The sequence below is a fragment of the Sylvia atricapilla genome, chromosome 26 (assembly GCF_009819655.1).
Source record: "Sylvia atricapilla isolate bSylAtr1 chromosome 26, bSylAtr1.pri, whole genome shotgun sequence".
Taxonomy (NCBI): domain Eukaryota; kingdom Metazoa; phylum Chordata; class Aves; order Passeriformes; family Sylviidae; genus Sylvia; species Sylvia atricapilla.
This window is the reverse complement of record NC_089165.1, coordinates 3536414-3560332: the sequence shown is the minus strand read 5'-3', so window position 1 is coordinate 3560332 and position 23919 is coordinate 3536414. Positions and strand designations below refer to the sequence as shown.

At 67.3% G+C, this 23919-nt stretch overlaps 4 protein-coding genes across 4 annotated transcripts in view; 2 read left to right on the top strand and 2 right to left on the bottom strand.

The window, feature by feature from the left end:
* The window catches only part of THOP1 (thimet oligopeptidase 1), a 319814-nt gene that overhangs the window by 36101 nt on the left and 259794 nt on the right, over positions 1 to 23919 (top strand). The window lies entirely within an intron of this gene.
* On the top strand, positions 74 to 2969 carry GZMM (granzyme M). The gene is made up of 5 exons (XM_066336210.1): positions 74 to 543; positions 634 to 778; positions 1204 to 1464; positions 1634 to 1842; positions 2735 to 2969. The coding sequence occupies exons 1-5, from the start codon at positions 239 to 241 to the stop codon at positions 2766 to 2768; spliced, it is 954 nt and encodes a 317-aa protein (XP_066192307.1). The 5' UTR covers positions 74 to 238; the 3' UTR covers positions 2769 to 2969.
* APC2 (APC regulator of WNT signaling pathway 2) lies at positions 1832 to 14419 on the bottom strand. Its single transcript, XM_066336141.1, has 14 exons — positions 14187 to 14419; positions 14001 to 14091; positions 13759 to 13927; positions 13575 to 13683; positions 13385 to 13498; positions 13039 to 13116; positions 11563 to 11643; positions 11094 to 11475; positions 10922 to 11017; positions 10682 to 10821; positions 10524 to 10601; positions 10324 to 10440; positions 9613 to 9827; positions 1832 to 8749 (listed from the first exon to the last, which is right to left on the bottom strand). Exons 1-14 carry the CDS (start codon positions 14325 to 14327, stop codon positions 3382 to 3384), a joined length of 7179 nt encoding a protein of 2392 aa, XP_066192238.1. The 5' UTR covers positions 14328 to 14419; the 3' UTR covers positions 1832 to 3381.
* On the bottom strand, positions 20004 to 23913 carry RPS15 (ribosomal protein S15). The gene is made up of 4 exons (XM_066336519.1): positions 23823 to 23913; positions 23412 to 23497; positions 20725 to 20959; positions 20004 to 20165 (listed from the first exon to the last, which is right to left on the bottom strand). Exons 1-4 carry the CDS (start codon positions 23823 to 23825, stop codon positions 20052 to 20054), a joined length of 438 nt encoding a protein of 145 aa, XP_066192616.1. The 5' UTR covers positions 23826 to 23913; the 3' UTR covers positions 20004 to 20051.

The window sequence follows — 23919 nt, the reverse complement described above, 5'->3', positions numbered from 1 at the left end:
CATAAATCTCCTAAACCCCCATTTTTTGGCGAGCTGAAGGTGCCGCCTCCTCCTGCCTGCAAAGCCGAGCGCTGGAGGGGCCGTAGGTGTTCCCCACCCCCAGAGGTGTTACCTTGTGGGTGCTTCTTCCCCTTCCTGCCCCCCTGGGTGGGATCCGTGCCTTCCCGCCCGCTGCTGTCACAACCGCCCGAGGCTCCTGCAGCTCGGGAGCGGCGCCGGGAGACGCGGAGCGGGCGGGATGGGGCCGAGGGGCTGCCTGGGGCCGCTGCTGCTGCTGCTGCTGCCGCCGGCCCTGCCGTGGGCTGAGCACCGGGGCCGTGCCTCCGGCGTGGCCAGCGCGGGCTCGGAGTCACTGGCCGCGGCGGTGGCAGGGGCTGGTGAGGACGGGACCTGGCTCCAGCCATCGATCATCGGGGGACGCGAGGCCCAGCAGCACTCCCGGCCCTACATGGTGTCCATCCAGCTCGGGGGGGTTCACTCCTGCGGGGCAGCGCTGCTGCACCGGAGCTGGGTGCTGACGGCCGCGCACTGCCAGCCTCGGAGGTGAGTCCGGCACGGCTGTGTCGTGCCCGGGGAAGGGACGGGGCTCCGGGGGACCGGCACCGGGCTGACACCACTCCCGGGGCCGGGCAGGTCGTGGGACAAGGCGCTGCTGGTGGTGGGGCTGCACAACTGGCAGCGTCGCGGGGCGGGAACGCAGAGCTTCGCTGTCCGGGCCGCCTGTCCCCACCCCGGCTACGACCGAAAGACGATGGAGAACGACCTGCTCCTGCTGCAGGTAGGGCTGTGCCCGGCCGCGGGGGAGGCTCCGGGAGCGGCGGCGGTGCCGGGAAGCGCTGCGGGGAAGGGGCGGGGGTGTCGGCACGGTGTCGGTGCAGCTGCGCCCGCAGCCGGGGAGAGCGTCTCGCTTGATATTTCCGCTTCTCACCCGCAAGAGACACTTCTGATGACACCTCTGAGTGTCATCCTCCCGCCTCCCGAGAGGCTCGCTGCTCCCCTTCGATGCGCAGAGTTGGGGGGCTCGTCCTCAGCGCCCCCCCCCTGCGGCATCGGGGTGCTCCCCCTGGACCCCTCACCTGCGGTATTGGGGACTCCCCCGCAGCCCCCCACCCACCGCATTAGGGTACCACCCGCGGTGTTGGGGTGCTCCTCACCAGCCCCCCTGCCCATGGGGAGGGGTCTGACGGCGCCCCCCGCCCGCAGCTGGACGGGAAGGTCACTCTGAGCAAGACACGGCAGCTGATCTCGCTGGCGAGGCGGGAGCCGGCGCCGGGGACGCGGTGCAGCGTGGCGGGTTGGGGGGTCACGGACCCCAAGGGCCGGAGCCTGTCCCCCACCCTGAAGGAGCTGGAGGTGAAGGTGATGGACGTGCGGATGTGCAACAACAGCCGCTTCTGGAAGGGCGAAATCGGCCCCGCCATGATCTGCTTCCAGGGGCCGGGCGGCGAATCGGCACCCGCCAAGGTGAGCACTTGGGGGTCCAAGGGCTGCAAAGCTCTGCCCACCCTCTGCCCGGCTGCGGGGGGCTCTGGGGAGGATGTCCACCCTTCAGCAGGTGAGATGTCCCCCTGGCCATGGTGAGGGTCTCTGTCCCCTGGTCGGGGTGCACTCGCCGCTGTCACCCTCCCCTCAGGGTGACTCCGGGGGTCCGTTGGTGTGCGGGAAGCGGCCGGCAGTGGCCGGCGTGTTGTCGTTCAGCAGCAAGAACGCCACTGACCCTTTCAAGCCGCCGGTGGCCACCTCGACCGTGAAGCTCAAGAAATGGATCCAGAAAACGCTGCGGAGGGGCTGCGGATCCGGCCGGCTCAAACACAGACCAAACAGCCCTTCCTATTTACACAGGTTGGCTTTTAATTGGGAATACTGTCCAGAGTCTGGTAAAATAACATCCTTAGTACATAGATACAGAGATGGCGAGCGGAGCCCGGCGGGATTGTCGGTGGAGGAGAGGGAGGGCGGTGGCTCGGACCCCGGTGGCTCGGCCCTCCTGCCACCCCTGTGCTCCTTGACAGCACTCAGGGGTGCTGCCCCTGGGATTTTCCTCCTTTTCTTCAGTACCAGCTGCTGGTCCCTCCGTGCTGGCCACTGCCAGGGCAGGGGGGCTCCGGTGGGCACCGGGGTGTGCCCATCCCCACGACCCCAGTGCACATCCCTGGGGACCCCCTGTGTATCCCCATGGTCTAGGTGACTCCCCGGCCCCACCGTGTGTCCCCAGTGCAATAACCCAGAGCCCCTCACTGTGTCCCCACAGCCGCCCAGGTGTGTCCCCTGCACGTGTCCCCATAGCCCTGTGTCTGTCCCTGCAGCCCCCCGCGGCACTGGGATGGGGAGGCACAAAGGTCACCCCATCCAAAGCAGGGACTGATGGTGTAGGAGGTGTCCGAGGGGTTTGGGACCACCCGGGTTGGGGGTCCCTCTGCAGCCCATCGCACTCCCAGGGGCTGAGGCACTTCCCACACACCCCGATCTCGGCCCCTGGGCCTGGCTGGCAGCAGCAGTGGGGGTGTCCCCGGGGTTTTTGGGGCTGGGAGGCCCCGTGCTCGTGGGCGTAATCCAGTCCTGGATGGATCCGTCTCCACATCCACAAGGACACACCGGGATCCTGGCTGCGAGCCCGGGTTCTGCTGCCCTGGGGGTGGGAGGTTGGGGGGCTGTGAGTGGAGATGAGGGACCCCAGACCCTTTCCTGGGGGTTGAGCATCCCGGTGCCAGCTCAGCACGCTGTCCCCTCCCAGAGCAGCCCCCCAGCCTGGTGACAGCACCCTGTGAGCAGCCTCTGGGATGAGCCCATCGGCACCTAACCCGCCCTGCCCTGCACCATTTCTGCTTGCCAGCACCTCGGACCAGCACAGGTCACCCGTCAGCCATCAGGAGCCTCCAGCAGCACAAACGGGGGTCCTGGCCCCCATCTCTCCCCCTCCAAAGCCTCTCCCCCGCGTGATTTGCCCTGTTAATAAATGAGCTGCCATCTTTGGACGAGCCAGAGTTGGTGCCAGACAAGCTGGAGCGTGTGGAGCGTTCCTGGTACTGGATGTGCTGTGTCAGCTCCCCGGCGTGCGGCACCAGGCTCTGGTCCAAGCCCTGGGTGAGCAGCATGGGGACACGGCCCTGCCTCAGCTTGTCCCTGGATGCCACCAGTGGGAGGAGGTGGCCCATGAGAACCACCCCAGCTTGGGGTGTCAGACCCGGAACGTTCCCAGTTCTGTCCCAGTCCTCGGGAATTGTGATCCTCCAGCACAGCAAGACCCCAGCCGGGGCCAGCAGCGGGTTTGGGGTGACTCTGTGGTCCCCAGCTGTCCCACCTCCCCATGTGTGTCCCCAGCACAGCCCTGCCCAGCTCCCGCGGGGCCGGGGGTGTCGCAGGACCCTCACCGGGACATCATCAAGCCTGGATCTTCTCCACCGCCTTGTCGGCCACCGCCGTCACCGCCATGGGGCTGGGGACGTAGTTGAAGGGGGTGACACGGGCGGCCTTGCTGGGGGAGCCGTGCCGGCTGCCGGGGAAGGTCCCGGCGGGCGCCTCGTGGCCGAAGGAGATGGGCAGGGCGGCCTTGGCCGGGGCCGGGGCCTCGCCGTCGCCGGTGACTCGGGGGTGCGGCGGTCCCTCGCGGCTCTCCAGCGTGGGAGAAGTGCTGGAGTTGGTCTTGGAGGTGGCGAAATCCTCGGTCTGCACCACGGCGTCGCTGGTCTTCCTGGAGCTACCGGGGCTGCCGGGGGGCTCCTCGTCGCCGGAGCCCGCCAGCGGCAGCGCGGTGGAGGGCAGCGTGCTCTTGAGGATGTGCGGGATGTCCTCGTCCCGGATCCTCCGCCACGTGCCCTTCATCATCACCACCGGCGGCTTTCCCAGAGGCCCCCCGGGAGCCGCCGGCTCGTTCTGCCGCCGCCTCGCCGCCGCCTCGGAGCGCACGGAGGACGGGCTGGCCGCCCTCCGCGCCACGCTGATGTTGGGCGAGGACGAGTAGCGCTTGAAGGGCTCTGCCGCGGGCGCGCTGGTCTTCACCGGCAGCCGCGACGGGCTCTCGGAGCTGGTCCGGCGCGGCGGCTTAACCCCGGCCGCGGCTTTGCCGCCGGGCTGGGCTCTGGGGATGAGCGGCCGCTGTCCGGGGGTCGTCGCTTTGGCCGCCTTGAGCTCGTCGCAGCGGGAGGAGCAGAGGAACACGGCCGGGAGCGCGGCTCGGCTGCGCTGGGGGGAGCCCCGGCGAGGCAGCGAGGTGGCCGGAGGAGTCGGGGACAGGTCGGAGCGGTGCCGCAGCAGCAGGCTCGAGGATTCCTTGATGAAGGTGAGCTGGCGCAGGAAGCCGGAGCGGTCCGAGTCGCTGCCGCTGGAGCGGGCCGATGACATCCGCACCAGGTTGAGCCGGCTGCCCCCCGGGACCCCGGGCCGAGCCTTGGAGCCGTCGACCTGCTCCTCCAGCACCGGCATGGTGCCTCGACCCGGCAGCACCTTCCTGCTGGGCTTCTGCATGAAGGGGATGCGCACGGGCGACTTCTGCGTCTTGGACTGCTTGGGAGCCGGGGATTTGGGTGCCGGGGCTCTGGCCGGGGCGCCCGGCGGGGAGGAGGAGCCGCTGGCCTTGGCCGCGGCCGGTTTGGAGACCTGGGAGGGCGACGGCAGCTTCTTGGGGGCGTGCTGGGAGGGCGTGGAGGTGCGGGAGGAGCCCGAGGAGGGGGGACCTTTGCCGATGCGGGCGGGCGGGGTCGTGCTCCTCTTGGGCAGCGCCAGCTCCGCGGTTTCGGGGGCTTTGCCCAGCCGGTGCAGGCTCCTCGAGCGCTGCTGGCTCAGCGAGAGGTTCTTGGCCGGCGGCGCCTCGGGCTTGGCCGCGGGGCTCTTCTTGGGGGTGGCCCGTGGGCTGGGGGCGTCTTTGGCCAGGCTGGGCATGTAGATGACGGTCCTGCCGCGGAACACCACGGGCAGGTTGGGCACCGGCTTGGCGGGCGCCGGGCTCCGCTCCGCCCTGGAGCTGGCGCGGCCGGCGGGACGGGCACCGGGTTCCTTCCGCTCCGGGCGGCCCTTGCTGCGCTCCCTCCTCGCCACGTCCCGGCCAGAAGCGCTGCCGGGCCGCTGCTTCTCCTGGCGGCCCAGCGAGAGCTGCAGCGTGGAGCCCACCGAGAGCCCCGACATGAAGGACAGGATGGAGTCGGACTCGGAGGAAGGCTCCCGGGACAGGGAGGAGGCAGCCTGGTGCAGCCAGGTGACGATGGAGTTGGCTCCCTCCTGGATGGCTTGCCACTCCACGCTGTCCAGGTCGGAGCCCCGGTCGGAGCCGGCCTCCTCCTCGGGGTGATGCCGGGTCTCGCCTTTCCTCTCCCTCCCTCCTGCGCCCGGCGGCTTCTGCTTTCTCTCCACCAGCCTGCGGCGAGCCGCTGGCCGCCGGCGCTTGGGCATGGCCGAGCCGATGCACTTCTGCAGCAGATCGTCCTCCGAGTTGAGGCTGGGGGAGCTGGGCGAGCCCCCCTGCGCCTGCCCCACGGCGGCCGCCCGCGGCCAGGCGGCTTTGCCGCAGGGTTGGCCCCGCTCCTCGCCCTCGGAGAAGTTGGCGTCGCTCAGGGAGCTCATGGAGGAGCTCAGGGAGTAGCACGGCGGCGTCTCGTCGGCGATCAGGTTGTTTTGAGGCTTCGTTTTGGTGGGACGGGGAGCGGCCTCGGGGTCCTTGTGCGGGACGGAGCCTCCCCAGCGCTCTCTCCGCGCTGCCCGGCCGGGCTGGGCTCTGCCGCCGGACTCGTCCCTGCCCGCCTCGGGCAGCTCGTCCAAATCCGGATCGTAGAAACAGTAGACGGCTTCTTCCGTCGGCGTGGTGTGGCACAGCGACTGGAACATCACCCCGTCCTCCAGAGCGTCATCCTTCCTGCCGGGGGCACCGCTGGCCCTGCCCGCGCCCAGCTCCAGGCCGGCCGTGCCCTTCGGGAGGCTCTGGCCCCGCTTCCCCTCTCCGCGGCCCGGGCCGGCTTTGCCCTTCCCGGCGGAGCCGAGGCGGGCGGGGGCCGAGCTGCCGGAGGCGGCCCTGCGGGCCGGGATGGTGCCGGGCTCTCGGCGCCGCTCGGGCCGGCCGTGCTCGCCCTCCTCGCCCGCCGGGTGCCGAAGGGTCTCGTCGCTCAGCGAGGCGGCGCTGGAGAAGTTGACGGGGGTCCCGTCGGCCGAGTCGGTGAAGGAGTCGTCGTCCTTGAAGAGGTCGCGGGCGGTGGCTCGCAGGTGCTTGGGGACCCCGGGGTGGGCGTGGGCCGGCACCAGCATGTACACGGGGACGTGCAGCGGCTTCTTGGTCTGCGGGTGCAGCACCTGCCCGGACAGCAGCGAGGTCTTGACCTTGCGGAAGCGGGAGGGCATGGCCGAGCTGATGCACTCCTTGAGGATCTCGATGTCGTCGTCGTCGGGGGGCTCGGGGCGCTCCGCCCTCCGCCGGCCCTCCAGGTACCGCTCCTCCCGCCGCTCCTCCCGCTTCTCGTGGGCCGCGAAGTTCAGGCTGTTCTTCTCCGGGAAGGTGGGAATCAGCTTGAGCTCCACGTCCTTCTGGACGTAGTGCTCGTGGAGGGGCAGGGCGCTCAGGCTGGAGGCACACGAGAAGTTCTCGTTGGGTTTCTCCACGGTGAAGTAGACCATGGAGTCCAGGTCCTGGGGCAGCTGGAAGCGTTCCTTGAAGTCGGTGATCTCCATGAACTTCTTGACGTTGTTCTCCCACTGGATGTTGAACTGGCTGGTCTCCTTCTCGGGCTGGCAGCCCAGCTCGAAGAGGGGAGTCTTGCTGCGGCTGGGGGGCATGGTCTGCCCAGGGCTGTCAGGCAGCTCGCTGGGGCTGATGGTGCCGCTGATCATTTCGCTGCACGGGTCGCTCTGGATGGAGCTGGCGATGGAGGGGCTCTCGAAGCTGCCCAGGGAGCTGACGGAGCTGCAGCGGCTCATCACCAGCGGCGTCTCCTGGATGTAATTCTCCGAGGAGCTCGAGGGCGTCAGGTCCTCCTGGCGCGAGGGCGAGGCCTCCCGCAGGAAAACCTTGTCACGCTTCGGGAAGGGGATGGTGATGGGCTGGGAGATCCCCACCGGCGTGGTGGGACCCGCATCCACCGCCTTCTCCTTCTCCTGCCTCCCGTCCTCCCCTTCTGCGTCCCCTTCCTCCATCTCCAGGATCTCCAGGGAGGAGTCGCTATCCAGGTCGTTCTCGCTGTGGCTCTGCCCGTCCAGCACGTTGTCTGCCGAGGAGAGGGAGGACAGGGAGCTGCAGCGGGAGAAGCAGATTGGGGTGTCCTCCACCGAGTACTTCTGCACAGACTCCTGCTCCGCCGAGGCCGGTGGCTGGGCCGGCAGCTTCTCCGGGATTTTGCTCAGGGGCTCGGCCGCCTGCAGCAGGGCCGGGGGGAGCCAGGCTTGCTTCCTGCCCAGGAGGGAGGGCTGGTGGCCGGCAGCCGTGCTGCTCTTGGCCAGGGCCTCAAGCATGGGGACGTGCTGGTAGGATGGAGAGAGCTTGATGGTGCGAACATGGGGGTCGGTGGGGGGCTTGGTGCCCACCTCCTTCTTCCACTCCGTCTCCTTCTCGGGCACCTTGGGGCTGGGGAAAGTCACCATCTTCTTGGCCCGTTCAGGCAGGTCCCGCTGCTCAGGTTTGTCTGGCTCAGCCGGCTCCCGGGCAGGGGGCTCAGCCCGCTCTGGTTTGCCCAGGATGCTCTTGAGGTCGAGCCGGCTGGGCCGCTTCTGGTAGCGCTGCAGCTCGTCACGATAGTCCAGGAAGGCGGCCCTGGGGCAGGGCTTCATGTGCTCCTTGGTGCAGTAACCATCGCTGGTGCTGCCGCTGTTGAGGCTGTCTGTGGACAGGCTGGTGCAGGCCGTCTTCAGCCTCAGCAGGGTGTGAGCCCGGCTCAGGCTCTCCCTCTTGGCGAAGCCGCCGGCGTCCGACAGCCGGCACGGGGAGCAGGACTGGGCGCGGGCCTCGTGCCCGTCCTCGGGGCCGTACTGCCAGTCCAGGCAGTGGTCCTCGGAGCTGAGGCTGAAGCTGTCATCCGAGGAGTTGTGCATGGTGGAGATGTCCTCCACCAGCTTGTCGATCTTGGCCACCGTGCTGGAGATCTTGTTGGCCAACTTCTCTGCGGCCAGCGAGACGTCGTCCTCCGGCAGCGGCGGCTTCCTGGGCTCGGCGGTTTTCCCGCTGCCGTCCTTCTCCGGCTCCGGGCAGCGCCGCTGCACCAGCGCCCGCGGCAGCGCCTGGCCCTGCAGGAAGGAGGAGTTGAGGAACATGGAGAGGACGGAGGCGCTGGCGGTCTCCACGCCGGTGGAGACGTTGGGCACCTCGTCGTCGTCGAAGCAGCCGGAGTCGGAGGCGTAGTCCTTCACCAGGCTCTCCATGTGCCGCATCGGCTTCTTGGCGCTCTGGCCCTTCAAGCTCTGCTTCTCCATGGTGTCGAAGGTCTCAGCCAGGTGTTTGGCGTCCAGCTCGGCCTCCAGCGCCTTCTGCTTGCGCATGTAGAGCGAGGGCATGCAGGAGCCCGGCGACACCACGGCCGCGTCCTTGTACTTGGGCGGCCGGTTGGTGAGGAGGTTGCGCAGCGCGGCCGCGCTGCCCATGGCGATCATCTTGTGCTTGGAGTGGATGAGGTTGCGGAGCATGCTGACGGCGCCCAGGTCCCACAGCAGCTCCTGGTCGCGGGGGCTGCGGGCGGACAGGTTCCACAGGGTGCCGCAGGCGTTGCTGACGATGGTCAGGCTGTGCGAGCGCAGGTGCTGCAGCAGCGTCTGCAGGCAGTTGTGGTCCCGGAGCACCTGCCTGAGGGACAGAGGGGACACAGCCCCGGCTGTCAGGATGGTCCTGGGCCGCTCCCTGCCCCGTTCCAGGGGTGAAAAGTGATCCCACCCCTGCCCAGCCATGATATCGCCCGCAGTGCTGTCCCTGGGGTCTGCAGTGCCCCTGATCCTGCAGCACCCTCAGCAGTGGCATCACCTGGCACCATCCGTGGTGGCCAATAGGACCCCATCTCCATTCCCATCCCAGGAGACCTCCACAGCCGTGGCTTCCCCCAACACCATCCGTGGTGCCCAGAGTCCCCCATGTCCATTCCCATCCTACCCCCGGTCATGACACCCCCCAGTGCCATCCCTGGGGTCTGTGACATCCCCCAACACCATCCGTGGTGCCCAGAGTCCCCCATGTCCATTCCCATCCTACCCCCGGTCATGACACCCCCCAATGCCATCCCTGGGGTCTGTGACATCCCCCAACACCATCCGTGGTGCCCAGGGTCCCTCATTCCATTCCCATCCTATCCCTGGCCATGACACCCCCCAATGCCATCCCTGGGGTCTATGATCCTACCCACAGCCATGACATCCCTCAGTGCCATCCCTGGGGTCTGTGACATCCCCCAACACCATCCGTGGTGCCCAGAGTGCCCCATCTCCATCCCCATACTATCCCCAGCCATGACACACCCCAGTGCTATCCCTGGGGTCTATGATGGCTGGGGTCCCCCATTCCCATCCTACCCACGGCCGTGGCATTCCCCATTCCCATCCGTGGTGCCCTGAGCCCCCCATCTCCATCCCCATCCTACCCCCAGCCATGACACACCCCAGTGCCATCCCCTGGGTCGGTGGCATGCTGGGTCCCTCAGGTGTGGCCCCACCCCTCACCTGTAATCCTCCCGTGTGGCCACGAGGCTGGAGACGTTCCTGAGGATGCCACCACCGCTCTCGATGATGGCCAGAGAATTGCTCTGGCACTTGTAGGTGAGGGTGCTGACCAGGAAGCCCAGGGCCCCCTCCACCCCGCAGATGGCCGCCTTGTTCTCCGTGCTGTGCGCCGAGAGGTTCCACAGCGCGCTCAGGACACTCTTCAGCGTCGACTCCTGCCCCAGGAGGGGACACACAGACCTGTCAGCCCTGTCCTGTCACCCTGTGCCTGCTGTACCCACCCCAGGGGACACACAGCCCTGTCAGCCCTGTCCTGTCACCCTGTGCCCACTGTCACCCACCTCAGAGGACACACAGCCCTGTCAGCTCTCTCTGGTCACCCTTTGCCCACTGTCACCCATCTCAGGGGACATACAGCCCTGTCAGCTCTCTCTGGTCACCCTGTGCCCACTGTCACCCACCCCAGGGGGGACACAGCCCCGTCAGCTCTCTCTGGTCACCCTTTGCCCACTGTCACCCATCTCAGAGGACACACAGCCCTGTCAACTCTCTCCGGTCACCCTTTGCCCACTGTCACCCACCTCAGGGGACATACAGCCCTGTCAGCTCTCTCTGGTCACCCTGTGCCCACTGTCACCCACCCCAGGGGACACACAGCCCTGTCAGCTCTCTCTGGTCACCTGTCCCTGCTGTCCCCCGCCCCGGGCTCACCTTGCCGGCGTGCAGGGCACAGCGGGTCAGCCCGGTGACGCTGCCCACCTCCCGCAGCACCTTCTTGCTGTTGATGTCAGCGCGCCAGGAGAGGTTCCTCAGGATGCTGGAGACCACCTGGAGGGGCAGAGCGGGGTGAGTGGGCGCGGGGACTGTCCCCTTACCTGTCCCCCACCCCAGGGATCCCCGGCAGCACCCACCTGGTGCAGCTCCTCGCTGTCGGAGCCCAGCTGAGCCACGATGGCCTCCATGCAGCCCCGGCGGGAGCACAGCGTGGCCTGTGGGGAGGATGAGGGTGGTGAGGGTGACGCTGTGACCCCCCGACCCCGCTGACCCCCCCCAAACCGCCGCCCCCCACCTTGTTGACCACGTCGCCGAAGGTGAGGTTGGTGAGGGCCATCCCCGCGTAGCGCCGCAGCGCCAGGTTCAGCGGGTCGTTGGTCATCTTGTGCATCTCATAGTCCACCTGCAGCAGCTCGGCCACCGCCTGCAGCCCACCTGTGAGACGGGGCAGGGGTCGTTTTGGGGTTCCCCCACCTCCAGCACCCCGCGGGGGTGAGGTGCAGAGGGAAGGAGCCCCGGATCTCCCCGCGCTCACCCAGCTCGTTCATGGCCCGCCGGTACTCCTCGTCGAAGGACAGCTTCATGATGGCGCAGGTGGCCTGGCAGATCTGCGGCTCGATGGGCACGGGCACTGCGGGGGGGATGAGGGTCAGTCCCCTCTGTCCCCTCTGTCCCCTCTGTCCCCTCCCAGCCCCTTCAGCCCGTACCGCCGCCCTCGGGGCCCCGTCCCCCGTCCCGGTTCTGCATCTGCAGCCAGTCCCAGCAGGTCTCCGAGTAGGAGCGGATCTGCTCCAGCACATGCAGCACCCGCATCTCCTTCTTGGCCTGGCCCTCGTCGGGCTGGGAGAAGACGATGTTGTGCAGGGCGGCGTTGGCTCTCATGCGGGCGTCCTTGGCGCCCGTGGGGCTCTCGGGGGGCCCCGGCTCGCCGTCGGAGTCGTGCAGGATCTGGATGAGCAGGGGCAGGCAGCCCGACTTGCGCATGGCCAGGCAGCTCTCCTGCGAGCTGGACATGGCCAGCAGCGTGCGGGACATGTCCTCCTTGTCCCGCGTGGCCAGCATGGACAGCAGCCAGAAGACCACCTCCACCTGCGGGGGGACACACGGCGGGGGTGACGCTCAGCCCTGCGGGGGCTCAGCCCGCGGCCCCGGCCCGGCTCCGGCTCAGCCCCTCACCTTGGTGTTGCCGCCCTCCTCGGGGTGGGTCGGGGGGTCCAGGCTGCCGTCCCCCTCCATGCCCGGGCCCTTCCCGCAGAGCTGCAGAGGAGGCAGAAGGTGTGTGGGTGGGTGGGTGTGGGTGTGGGGCTGCATTGCGGCCCCCTCGCCCCCATGGCCGGCCCCTCCCCATTTCCCTGCCGCCCCCGGCCATCCCGCAGCGCTGCCGTCGGTGCCTGGGCTGTGTTGGAAGGTGAAATCAGCGATGATGGGGATGGAGGCGCTGCCGCAGCCGCGGGCTCAGGAAGGGAGAGCGAGGGCGGGCAGCGGGAGGCGGCTGCGGCTGAGCCCGTGCAGGGGTGGAGGGTTGGAAATGGGCGTGTGAGGGTCTGGGGGTGATGGGACACCCTGGGTGAGGGTGGGAGGGGGGTGATGATGGGACAGTGACAATGGCAGGGCTGTGGGTGACAGTGGGACAGCGGTGATTGCAGCCTGGGACAGTGACAATGGCAGGGCTGTGGGTGACAATGGGGCAGTGGCGATGGCGGCCTCTGATGGTGACAATGACAGAGCTGTGGGTGACAGTGGGACAGTGGCGATGGCGGCCTCTGATGGTGACAATGACAGAGCTGTGGGTGACAGCGGGACCGTGACAACGGTGGGGCTGTGGGCGACAGTGTGACGATGGTGATGACAGCCCATGACAACGACTGTGGCAGGGCTGTGGGTGGCAGGGGGACCATGACAATGGTGGGGCTGTGGGTGACAGTGGGACAGTGGTGATGGTGGCCTCTGATGGTGACAATGACAGAGCTGTGGGTGACAGTGGGACAGTGACAATGGTGAGGCAGTGGGTGACAGTGGGACAATGACAATGGTGGGGCAGTAGGTGACAGTGGGACAGTGACAATGGCGGGGCAGTGAGTGACAGTGGGACAATGACAATGACAGAGCTGTGGGTGACAGTGGGACAGTGACAATGGTGGGGCAGTGGGTGACAGTGGGACAGTGACAATGGTGAGGCAGTGACTGACAGTGGGACAGTGACAATGGCGGGGCAGTGAGTGACAGTGGGACAATGACAATGGCGGGGCAGTGGGTGACAGTGTGGCGATGGTGATGACAGCCCATGACCATGACGATGGTGGTAGAGCTGTGGGTGACAGCGGCACAGTGACAATGCTGAGGCCGTGGGTGACACCGGGACCGTGTCAGTGGCACTCCACGCCGATGCCGATGCCGATGCCGATGACGATGGCAGGTTGCCCACCCTGGCGCCTCGGCCGGCGGCAGATGCGGCGGGAGCCCCCGCGCCGCCCGCCCGCCATGGCCTACTTCTGGTCTCCATGGCAACTGCCCATTTCACGGTGCCCGAGCCGCACAAAGCCCTGCCTGTGCCGATGGGGACAGCGCGGGGACAATGGTGGCGAGGGGGGGCAGGGCTGGCCCTGTCCTGCACCCGCCGTGTCCCCGCGGGGAGCAGGGACACCCCGCTACCTGCGGCTCCGGCTGCTGCGCCTTGTCCTGCACCTCCATCAGCTCCTTGTCGATCTGCTCCAGCCGGGACGCCCGGATCTGAGGGGACACAGCGGGGCTTGGGCAGGGCTGGGCCCCCCAGGACCGCGAGAAACGGCAGGGAGGGGTGGAAGTGTGCAAGGAACGGGGTGCGAGGAGCTGGTGCGAGGTGTGAGCAGCTGGTGTAAGGTGTAAAGAGCTGCTGTAGGGTGTGAGGAGCTGCTGCAGGGTGCCCAGAGCTCCTCGGGAGGGTCCCCAGAGTTCAGCCCATCAGTCTGGGGGCCCCCAAAAAGCGGAGCGGGGGGAGTTTGGGGGTGAAGGACCCGACCTGTGCCCGCTGCACCATCTCGTCGGCCGTCCCGAAGCGTTCCTCCATCAGCGAGCGGATGTGCTGCGCCTCGAACTGCAGCTGCTGCCGGATCAGGTCCATCTGCATGGAGAACTGGGGGGCCACCGGGGGGGGCCGTGAGCGGGGTCCCCGTGCCCTGGGGGGGCTCAGGGGGTGTCCCCCCACTCACCGTCTCCACGTGGGGCAGCTCGTCCAGACGCGTGGCCAGGCTCTGCAGCTGCGCGTAGTACCAAACCTTCTCCTTCTCCTCCTTCTCGATCTCCCCCAGCAGGAAACACCTGAGGAGAGGGGAAGACCCCCGTCAGCACAACCCCCGGCTCCTCCAGCCCCTTTTTTATCCCCCAGACCGTCACCTCTCCCGGTCCAGCTCCTCCAGCATGCGGAAGGTGGCCCTGCCCAGCTCCCCGGGGCCGTCCCGGTGCGGGCCGGCGGCCGGCGGGCTCTCCTCGGGGCCGCGCCCGGTGCTCATCACCTCCGGGGCGAACTTGAGGTTGTAGAGGCTGGTGATGTCCATCTGCAGGGCTGGGGATGGGGACAGCGGTGTCAGGGTGGGCTGGGTGGGGTCACCCCGTGCCCACCCTGCCCGGGCACTCACCTTTGAGCTGGTCCAGCACCTCCGTCTGCCCCGAGGACACCATGACTCGGGCCTCCTGCTCCAGCTTGCCCTGGAGGTGCTTCAGGACCTCCTAAAACAGCGATGGAGCCGTGAAGGAGGGGGAGACTCCGATGGAACCCCCCAGTCCGGGGGTCTGTGCCCCGCCCCAAGCGGGTCTGTCCCCACCTTCATGTCCGAGGTCTCATTTTCCAGCTTGGAGAGGTGGTTGGAGTTGTCCTCCAGCTCCCGCCGGAGGTGGCTGTTCTCCTTCTTCAGCGCCTCCACCTGCCGCACCAGCTGGTCGTACGAGGCGATGGAGCCGGACATCTTCACCTCCTCCAGCGCCTGCGGGGGGGTTCGGGGGTGGGCAGCACCCTGGGGGGCTCCCCAGCACCCTCACAGCCCCCCGGCACCCACCACCCACCTGGGACTGCGGCACAGCGCTGGGCAGCCCACCACCCGCATCCCCCGAGCCCTGGAAGAGCTGGTGTCCCCCAGAATCCCCCCAGAGGGGCGTCCCCGGCTCAGGGTGGGGGTCCAGCGCCGCCCCCTCCCCACGCAGGGCGCCCCCAGCCCCGCCAGCCCCTTCCCGCTTCCCACCCTCCGCAGAGCTCCGCTGCCTTTGTCTGGCTTTTGTCTTCTCCCGCTCCCGACCTTCTCCCGCTCCGCTCCCTCCAGCACCGGCGGCAGCCCCGGCCCCTCCACGGCCCCCCCAGCCCCGTTCTGCTCCCCCCAAAACCCTCTCAGCCCCCCCCGGCCCCTCCAGCCCCCCCAAACCTCCTCTTGCCGCAGCGGCCGCCGCCCCTCGCACCTGCCCGGGGTTGGGGGGGACACACACGGCGCTGTCACCGGCGGAGAGGGGGGACCGGGGACCCCCTGTCACCCCCCCAGAGGGTCGGGCCGGCGGCGGGGGCTTTCGTCAGCACCGCGTGTGAGAGGGGGAGCCGGCATTGGGGGGCATTGGGGGGCAATGGGGGGCAATGGGGGGCAATGGGGGGCAATGGGGGGCAATGGGGGGCCGGGGGTCTCCTCCTCCCCTCTGCTGCCCCCACCCCACATCCCCCCACCACGGCGGGTCAAGGGGGGCAGCGATCGAGCCCCCCGTGGCTCTGACACCCCCAAATCTGCCCCACAGCGGCTCCCTGGGGCCCTTCTGCTTCCATGAACCACTTTGGGTGTCCCAGCACCCAGCACAGAGGCCACACCGGGCGGGGTGGGACTCAGAAACCCCCCAAGGCTCCATCGATGTCCTTCACACCCCCAGGAGCCATCCCGAGTCCCCCCAAACTGCTCCTGCACCCCACAGTGGTATGGGGGAGCCCCATGTCCTGCCCTATGGGTCCCGCTGTGGGGTCCCCCCTCCCAGCACCCACATCTGCCCAAGGGACTCCCAAGGGAGACAAAGCCCCCCACGGCGTCATTCCCCCCCTAAACTGCCAAAAATTCCCCCCGGGGGAGAAACAACCCCGGGAGAGCGGGAAGGGAGAGGAGCAGAGGGGGGGTGGATGGAGGTGTGGGGTGGGGGGTGCGGGATTGGGGATGCGGGATGGACAGTGAGGGGTTTGGGATTTGGGAGGGAGCGGTGGGTGAGGGATGCAGGATGATGGGTGGGGGAACGTGGAATGGAGGGTGAGGGATGGGGGAATGTGGAATGGAGGGTGAGGGAATGTGGAATGGAGGGATGCAGGATGACGGAAGCAGGGCGAGGGGTGTGGGATAATCGGTGCAGGATGTGGAACGTGGAGCGCAGGGTGAGGGTTGGGGGACATGGAATGCGGGAAGCCACATGAGGGAGGTGATGGATGCGGGATTTGGGATCAGGCTAACGGATCCGGGGTGTGGGATATGGGATGCAGGGTAATGGATGTGTGGGATATGGGATGCAGGATAATGGATGCGGGTTGCGGGATGCGGGATGCGGGATGAGCACGGCCTGCTGTTGCTATGGCGACAGCGATGGGGGAGCACAGGCGGTTCCCGGCCCTTCCTGAGGACTCAGACGCGGAGGATCGGTGTGTTCAGCCCTGGAGGGGATAATGGCAGCCAGGGGCTTCCACTCCTCCAGGGGAACACTTTCCCCCCTCCCCAACACCCCAAACCTGTGGGTACCCACCCAGCTGCTCACTCAGGGCCCTCTCCCCTGGGAGCCTCCCACCCTGTAAGGACCCGGGTGCTCCGGCTGCCCTCCCGGGGGGTGTCAGGGCTGGGATATTGGGGGGCTGATGGAGGGGGGGGCTGAGCTCTGCCCCCTGCAGCTCCTGGCCGGGAGCAGCGGCCGCAGCGGCGCCGAGATCTGCAGCCTGCGGGGAGGGGCTGGGGCCGCACCTGCATCCACGGAGCGGCAAGACACGACGGGAAAGGGGGGCCAGGGCTGCGGGAAAGGGGGGCAGGGCTGCGGCTACATTCCAGCACCGTGATGGTCACTGTCCCGCAGGACAGTGGGCTGGATCCCAGCTGGGGCCATGGGCTGACCCTGGGGGAATGTGATGGCTCAGGGTCCTGGGTGTGTCATCCCTGACTCCCAAAATCTGCCTCTCTCTGCTGAGGGCACCCCAGGACTGGTCCAGGCCGTTGGTGGGGCCTGGATCCATCCAGCAATTTCCTGGCAGGGCAGATGCTGCAGCAGATGAAGCAGCAGCTGCACTGCCCAGCACACCCTGCTGTTCTCTGTGCTGCCCAGGGTGCCCACTGCCCACCTCACTGCCCACCGTGCCCACTGCCCACCGTGTCCACTGCCCACCGTGCCCACTGCCCACCCCACTGCCCACGGTACCCACTGCCCACCTCACTGCCCACCGTGCCCACTGCCCACCGTGCCCACTGCCCACCGTGCCCACTGCCCACCTCACTGCCCACGGTACCCGCTGCCCACCACGCCACCGTGCTCTGCATTGTTCATCACCGCAGTGTCACCCACCCGCCACGTGATGCCACCTTGGCCTGGGCAGAGCAGGGCAGGGCCTGGGGGGCCCTGGGGATACCCCAAGCTCCCTGCACCCCTCCCTCCAGCCCGGCAGCAGCTCTGGGGACGAGGCTGGGGACAGGCACCGCAGCCATCGGCCGAGCGCAGCCACATCGCCAAAGCCACAGCTGAGCCCCCGGCCGGCTGCGGCTCCCGGAGCCCCCGGGGACATTAAACAAACAGCGTGTTGTCACCAGCCCGGGCTGATCGACCCGGCCCCGGGGACCCCCGACCGCAGCAAACCGCCCCCGGGGAGCGGAGGGTCCCCATCTGGACCCTGCACACGCGGGGACACGGGGATCCATCACCCTGGCCTCACACAGCATGGACCCCGCACAGCGCCTGCACACACACACATTGTGGCCTGGGGATGGATGGGGGGCTCTGGGGGGGCGAACATTGGGGTCTCCGACACCCCAGAACTGCCCCCCACAATGCAGGGCCGCCCGTCCCCACCCCATTCCCCAGGGCATCCGTGGGAGTGGAACGGGCTCGGGCCACCTCCCCACCCCCATCCGGGGTGACTGGGGACATCCCCGCCTGGGGACACGCCACCGGGACCCTGGGGGTGCCCCCGGGGTGGGGCTGAGGTGCTGGTTTAGAGGCCGAGGGTTTTGGGGGACCGGTTTGGGAGGTGGATTTGGGGCGCGGGTTTGTGGGGCTCAGCCGCAATTCCCGGCCCAGGCGCGCTGGGGGAGCAGCGGGAGGGGGATCTGCGGGGAGCCGAGCTCGCATCGGGGCGGGGGGAGTTGCTGTCACCCCAGGGACGAGCCCCCCGCCTCGCCCGCAGCATGGGGATGGGATGGAACGGGGATGAAGGCGAGAATGGGGCCGGGGGGTGCTGATCCCTCTTCCCCCCCTCCCGCGGACTCCCCGCCGAGCCCCGGCATTGTCCGGCCTTTGTCCCTGCAGGATGCGGGGGATAAACGCTGCCCGACGCTCCCGATTCCACCTGAACCCCCTGATACGCCCTGAACCCTCCTGTCCCCCAATATCTCCCCGATCCCCCCGATCCCGCGGGACGGAGCCGCGCCCGCCGCAGGATGCGGCTCAGCCAGGGCCGGGGGCATCCCCGCCAGGACTGGGGGCGCAGATCGGGGCCCCCTCGGAGCATCCAACCCCCCGCAAGCCGACACCGCACCCCGATTCCCGGCGGCCCCGCCGCGCAGCCTCCCCCGCTTCCCCCGATCCCCGGCCGCCGGGACCCCCGGAGGGGCTCGGGGGGTGCGGGGGGCAGGTGCGGCCGTACCTCATCCCCGGCGGTGCGGAGCGGTGCGGGGCGGTGCGGGGCGGTGCGGAGCGGTGCGGAGCTGGGCGAGGCTCCGGCGCGGCCCCGAGCAGCCGCATCCCGCCCCCGCCCCCCCGCGCTCGGTCGGGATTTTCCAGCGGCGCCGCCGCCGTTAGAGGGCGGCACCGGGGGCTCCCCGCGGCCCCCCCCGTTCTCCCCGGGATTGTGCCGGCCAGGGGGAGACGCGACCCCCGCGGAGGGCTCCGGTCCCCTCCATCCGCCTCTTTTCCAGCCTCCGCAAAAACGCCGGGATCTGCCCCGTCCCCATGTCCCGGAACGCACCTGCCGCTCCCGATCGGACCGGTCCCTCCAGACCGAACCTGCCCGCTCAGACCGAACCGGTCCCCTCCCACCGAACCGGACCCCTCCCACCGAACCCGTCCCTCCAGACCGAACCGGCCCTTCCAGACCGAACCTGTCCCCTCCCACCGAACCGGTCCCTCCAGACCGAACCGGACCCCTGAGACCGAATCTGCCCCCCGTGAGCCGCCCGGTGCCATTCCCACGTCCTCGGGGACCCACCCAAGGTGCGGCAGCACCGGCTGAGCCCCGGTGTCTCGCCCGGGATGAGCGGGACCCTCAGCACGACCCCTCTGCAGCCCGTCCCTCCCGTGACCGTGGCTTCTGCCATGTGCTCAAGGCACTGTCACCCACCGAGGTCACTGTCACCCACCCACCTCCCAGCTGGGGCGTCCTGGCCCGCCAGGCAGAGGGGCTGAGAGTGCCCACACGGCCCCGGCTGGACACTGACCCGGGCTGGACACTGACCTCGGCTGGACAGTGACTCCAGAGGAAAGTGACCCTTGCAGGACAGTGATGTCAGCAGGACAGTGACCCTGGCAGGACAGAACCCCGGCTGGACAGTGATCCCAGCAGGACACTGACCCCGGCTGGACAGTGACCCCAGTCCCTTCTCCCACCACCGCCAGTGAGGGTGGGAGGACTCTCAAGGTCACATTGATTGAACAAAAAGGGACCCGGAGCCAGGTGACCTTCCCTAAAGGACAAATGGCCTGGCACCACGGGCCACAGGAATGGGGTGTGGGACTTGAAGAGCTGGAGCTGGGACCCCTGAGGGATCCCCAAGGACCTCAGCCAGCAGCAGGGACAAGCCAGGACCACGCTGGGGACAAATGGTCCCTCTCCACCGGTGGCTTCACCACAGGACTTGGTGCTGGTGATGAGCACTGGGTTCATTTGGCTCAGCTCAGGGACAAACTAGATCATCCACCTGGGATCAGCTCTTCTCATCTTCCTTCCCTTTATTACCCCCATCCCTGAGAGCATCCCCCAAAACATCCCTCCCCCTGAGCTTGAACTGCAGACCCCCAGTGCACCCCACCCAATGCCACCCTGTCATCCCTGTCCCCAAAGTCCTTTGGGTTCCCAAATTAAGGATGACAAAATAATGGTTTGAGGGTTTGACATCCCGTGATGGGTCTTGGCAGCTTCTCCTGGGACTCAGGCTGGTTCTGAGCCCTGGGAACCCTCTGCTGCCTTCTCCCAGTTCCACATTCCCAGTGTTTGTATTAACAAATAAAATTAAATACGTGGAAATGCCATTCCCCACTTCCAGGGAATTTCATTCATTTACTAAACCCACATGAAGATCATTTGTTTGCTGCAGGTGCCGACAGCAAGCAGGGCCAAAAACCCTGGGAATACTCAGGAAAACACCCAATCACAGCACAGTGACGAGTTTAACACACGCCAGTCCCCACCCCCGGGAATGGAGAGGCAGGAGACACAGGGATCCAGGTGGAATTTCTTTATTTACACTGGCCCAGGGCCCCTCCCGGCGTTACTTGAGCGGGATGAAGCGGGAGGAGTGGGTGGCACCGATGCCGGGCCGGCCGTGCTTCACCGGCTTGTACGTGATGGAAAACTCGCCCAGGTAGTGGCCGATCATCTCGGGCTGCAAATGGAGAGATCCGTGCTGGGGACAGCGCCAGGGGACACAGGGACATCCCCCTCCCATCCCCATCCCCACCCCGGGGCTGGCAGGAGCCTGGCACAGCTGGGTTATTCCAGCCGGGCTCCTCCCTTGGTGCCCAGATGTGGAGCATCCCCGAGCCCTGCTCCTCCCGGGAACCACAGGGGCATTTGTGCCTTTCCATGTAGGATTTAATGCCAGGTAGGAGCGAGAAATGGCATCTGATCCCACTGTTGATATCAAGTGACATCACCCCGTGGGTAATTCCACTCCTGGGAAAGCTCAGGGATCTGTTTCATCAAGGGCTGAGCACATGCATCACTCCACAGCTACTTCAGCGCTTCAGAGCTGCAATGAGACCCCTCTGGGAACTGCCCCTCCCTGGGGTGACACCTCCAGGTGTCCCTCTGAGCCAGCCCTGCTCCAAGGAGCTGCCTGGACCCCTCCCAGACACAGGGAACGAGCAGAATTTACAAAGACAGCTAGAAGCAAACTCCGGACACAGCTCAGTGCGAGAGCCACCTGCCAGCCCCCAGCTCACCTTGATCTCCACCTGGTTGAAGGTCTTGCCGTTGTAGACGCCCACCATGCTGCCCACCATCTCGGGCAGGATGATCATGTCCCTCAGGTGGGTCTTCACCACCTCGGGCTTCTCCATGGGCGGCGCCTCCTTCTTGGCCTTGCGCAGGCGCTTGAGCAGCGAGTGCTGCTTGCGGCGCAGGCCGCGGTTCAGGCGCCGCCGCTGCCGCGCGCTGTACAGCTGCATCAGCTGCTCGCTGCCACACGGGGACAGGGACGGTCAGGGGACGCCCCAGGGACCCCTAACCCAGCCTGGGGAACCCCCAGGGACCCCTAACCCAGCCTGGGGAACCCCCCAGAGACCCCTAACCCAGCCTGAGGAACACCACATGGAGCCCAAACCCAGCCTGGGGAACCTCCCAGAGACCCCAAACCCAGCCTCAGGAACCCCCAGGGAGCCCAAACCCAGCCTGGAGAACACCACACAGAGCCCAAACCCAGCCTCAGGAACCCCCAGGGACCCCTAACCCAGCCTGGGGAACCCCCCAGAGACCCCTAACCCAGCCTGGGGAACCCCCAGGGACCCCAAACCCAGCCTGGGGTACACCCCACAGACCCCAAACCCAGCCTGGGGAATACCCCAGGGACCCCTAACCCAGCCTGGGGAACACCACATGGAGCAGACCCCCAGGGATCCTGAACTGAGCATGGGAAACAACCTAGGAGACCCCAGGGACCCCAAACCCAGCCTGGGGAAAAACACATGGAGCCCAAACCCAGCCTGGGGAAAAACACATGGAGCCCAAACCCAGCCTGGGTACAGCCTGGGCAGAGCCCAGAGAGCCCAAAGCCACAGTTACCCAGACAGAGCCTGGGGTACATCCCCAAGAGACTCCCAGGGACCCCAAACCCAGAGAGCCCAAAGCCACAGAGTTATCCAGACAGAGCCTGGGGTACAGCCCCGAGAGACCCAGGGATCCTGAACTGAGCCTGGGGAACAACTCAGGGACGCCCTAGGGACCCCAAACCCAGAGAGCCCACAGCCACGGAGTTACCCAGACAGAGCCTGGGGTACAGCCCCAAGAGACCCCCAGGGACCCCAAACCCAGCCTGGGGACCACCACATGGAGCCCAAACCCAGCCTGGGTACAGCCTGGGCAGAGCCCAGAGAGCCCAAAGCCACAGTTACCCAGACAGAGCCTGGGGTACAGGCCCAGCAGACCCCCAGGGATCCTGAACTGAGCATGGGAAACAACCTAGGAGACCCCAGGGACCCCAAATTCAGCCTGGGGAACCCCCCAGGGACCCCAAACCCAGCCTGGGGTACATCCCAGGGACCCCAAAGCCAGAGAGCCCACACCTACAGAGTTATCCAGACAGAGCCTGGGGTACAGCCCCAAGAGACCCCCAGGGATCCTCAACTGAGCCTGAGAAACAACCTAGGAGACCCCCAGGGACCCCAAACCCGGCCTGGGGAACAGCCTTGGGACACCTCCACAGGGACCCCAAACCCACAGAGTTACTCAGTCAGAGCCTAGGGGTACAGGCCCAGGAGACCCCCAGGGATCTGGGGTGTGACCCAAGGACACTCCCAGGGACCCTAAACTGAGCCTGGGGAACAGCCCAGGGACAACCCCATAGGGACCCTAAACTGAGCCTGGGGAACAGCCCAGGGACAACCCCAAGTGTCCCTCAGTGAGCCTGAGGTACAGCCTGGGGAGACCCCTCAGGGCCCCACAGCCAGACCCAGGCTGGGGAACAGCCCCAAGAGATCCATGGATCCTGAACTGAGACTGGGAAACAGCCCAGGGACAACCCCAGAGTTACCCACAAAGAGCCTGGAGTGCAGCCTTGTGAGACCCCCAGGGACCCCAAACTGAGCCTGGGGAACTCCCAGAGACCCCACAGCTAGAAGGTTGCCCAGACAGAGCCTGGGGTACAGTCCCAGGAGATTCCCAGGGCCTCATACCCAATGGCATCACCTGGACTGAGCTTGGGGGCATCCCCAGGGACACCAGACAGAGCCTGGGGTACAGCCCCGGGCTCAGGGCCCCCAAATTTAGCTTGGGGTATGGCCTGGGATACCTCTGGGAGCCCCAACTGAGCCTGGGGCGATCCCATAGGCATCCCTCAATAACAGTGTTATTCAGAGCAGGCCCAGGGAACCTCCCCAGCAACAGAGTCACCTGGACAGAGCCTGGGGTACAGCCCCAGGAGACCCTCAGAGCCCTACACCCAGCGAGTTATCCCGACTGAACCTGGGGACATCCCCAGGGACCCCAAACTGAGCTTGGGGTATGTCCTGGAGAGACCCCCAGCGACCCCATAGCCAGCATTACCCAAACTAAGGACCAGGGAGACCCCCGAGGGTCAAGGTGAGCCAGGGTACAGCCTGAGGAGACCTCGGGGATCCCAAACTGAGCCTGGGGTACAGCTCCGGGGAGACCCCAAAAAATAACAGTGTTATACCCCAAATGACCCGGCCTCGAGGAGCACCAGGGACCCCAACCCACAGCATCACCCAAACTGAGCCTGGAACAGGACCCCACACTGAAGGTGCCACCCACTGAGAGACTTAAAAAAGCCCAAAAATTAGCTGCTGAACACCCAGACCCCCCGTTACTGCCACTATTTAAACACAACCTGAGTATGGGGCAGAAACAGGTCCCTGAACCCCCAACCCCAGCCCGGGGGCTCCCTAGCCCTTACTAGGACATGTCGAGCAGCTGGTCCAGGTCCACCCCGCGGTAGGTGAATTTGCGGAAGGTTCGCTTCTTCTTCTGCTCCACCTCCGCCTGCAGCGGGAGAAGTGGGTCAGGGCAGGGGGCCGCGGCCGCCCGGGACGGGGATCAGGGGATTCAAGGCCGCCCCGGACGCGGGGAGGCGGCGGCCGCACTGAGCCCCGCGGGGCGCCCAGGCCGCTCCCTCCCCTCAGCCCCGTTCCCACCGCGCTGGGCCCCATCCGGCCGGGGCACCCATGGCTCCCGCAGCGCCCATTCCCCGTCCCCCAGGAAAGCCCCGAGCCCCGGGCGGCGCCGCCGCGGCGGGTGAGGCCCGGATGAGCCGCGGATGGCGGCGGATGGGGCTCGATGGCGCCGGCGGGGCCTCCCCAGCACCCACCATCTTGGCCGCGGCTGCTCGGAAAGGCCGGGCCCGCGCCGGAAGCCCCGGATCTCGCGAGAGCGGCGCGGGCGGAACGGGCGGGGAAGTCGCGCGC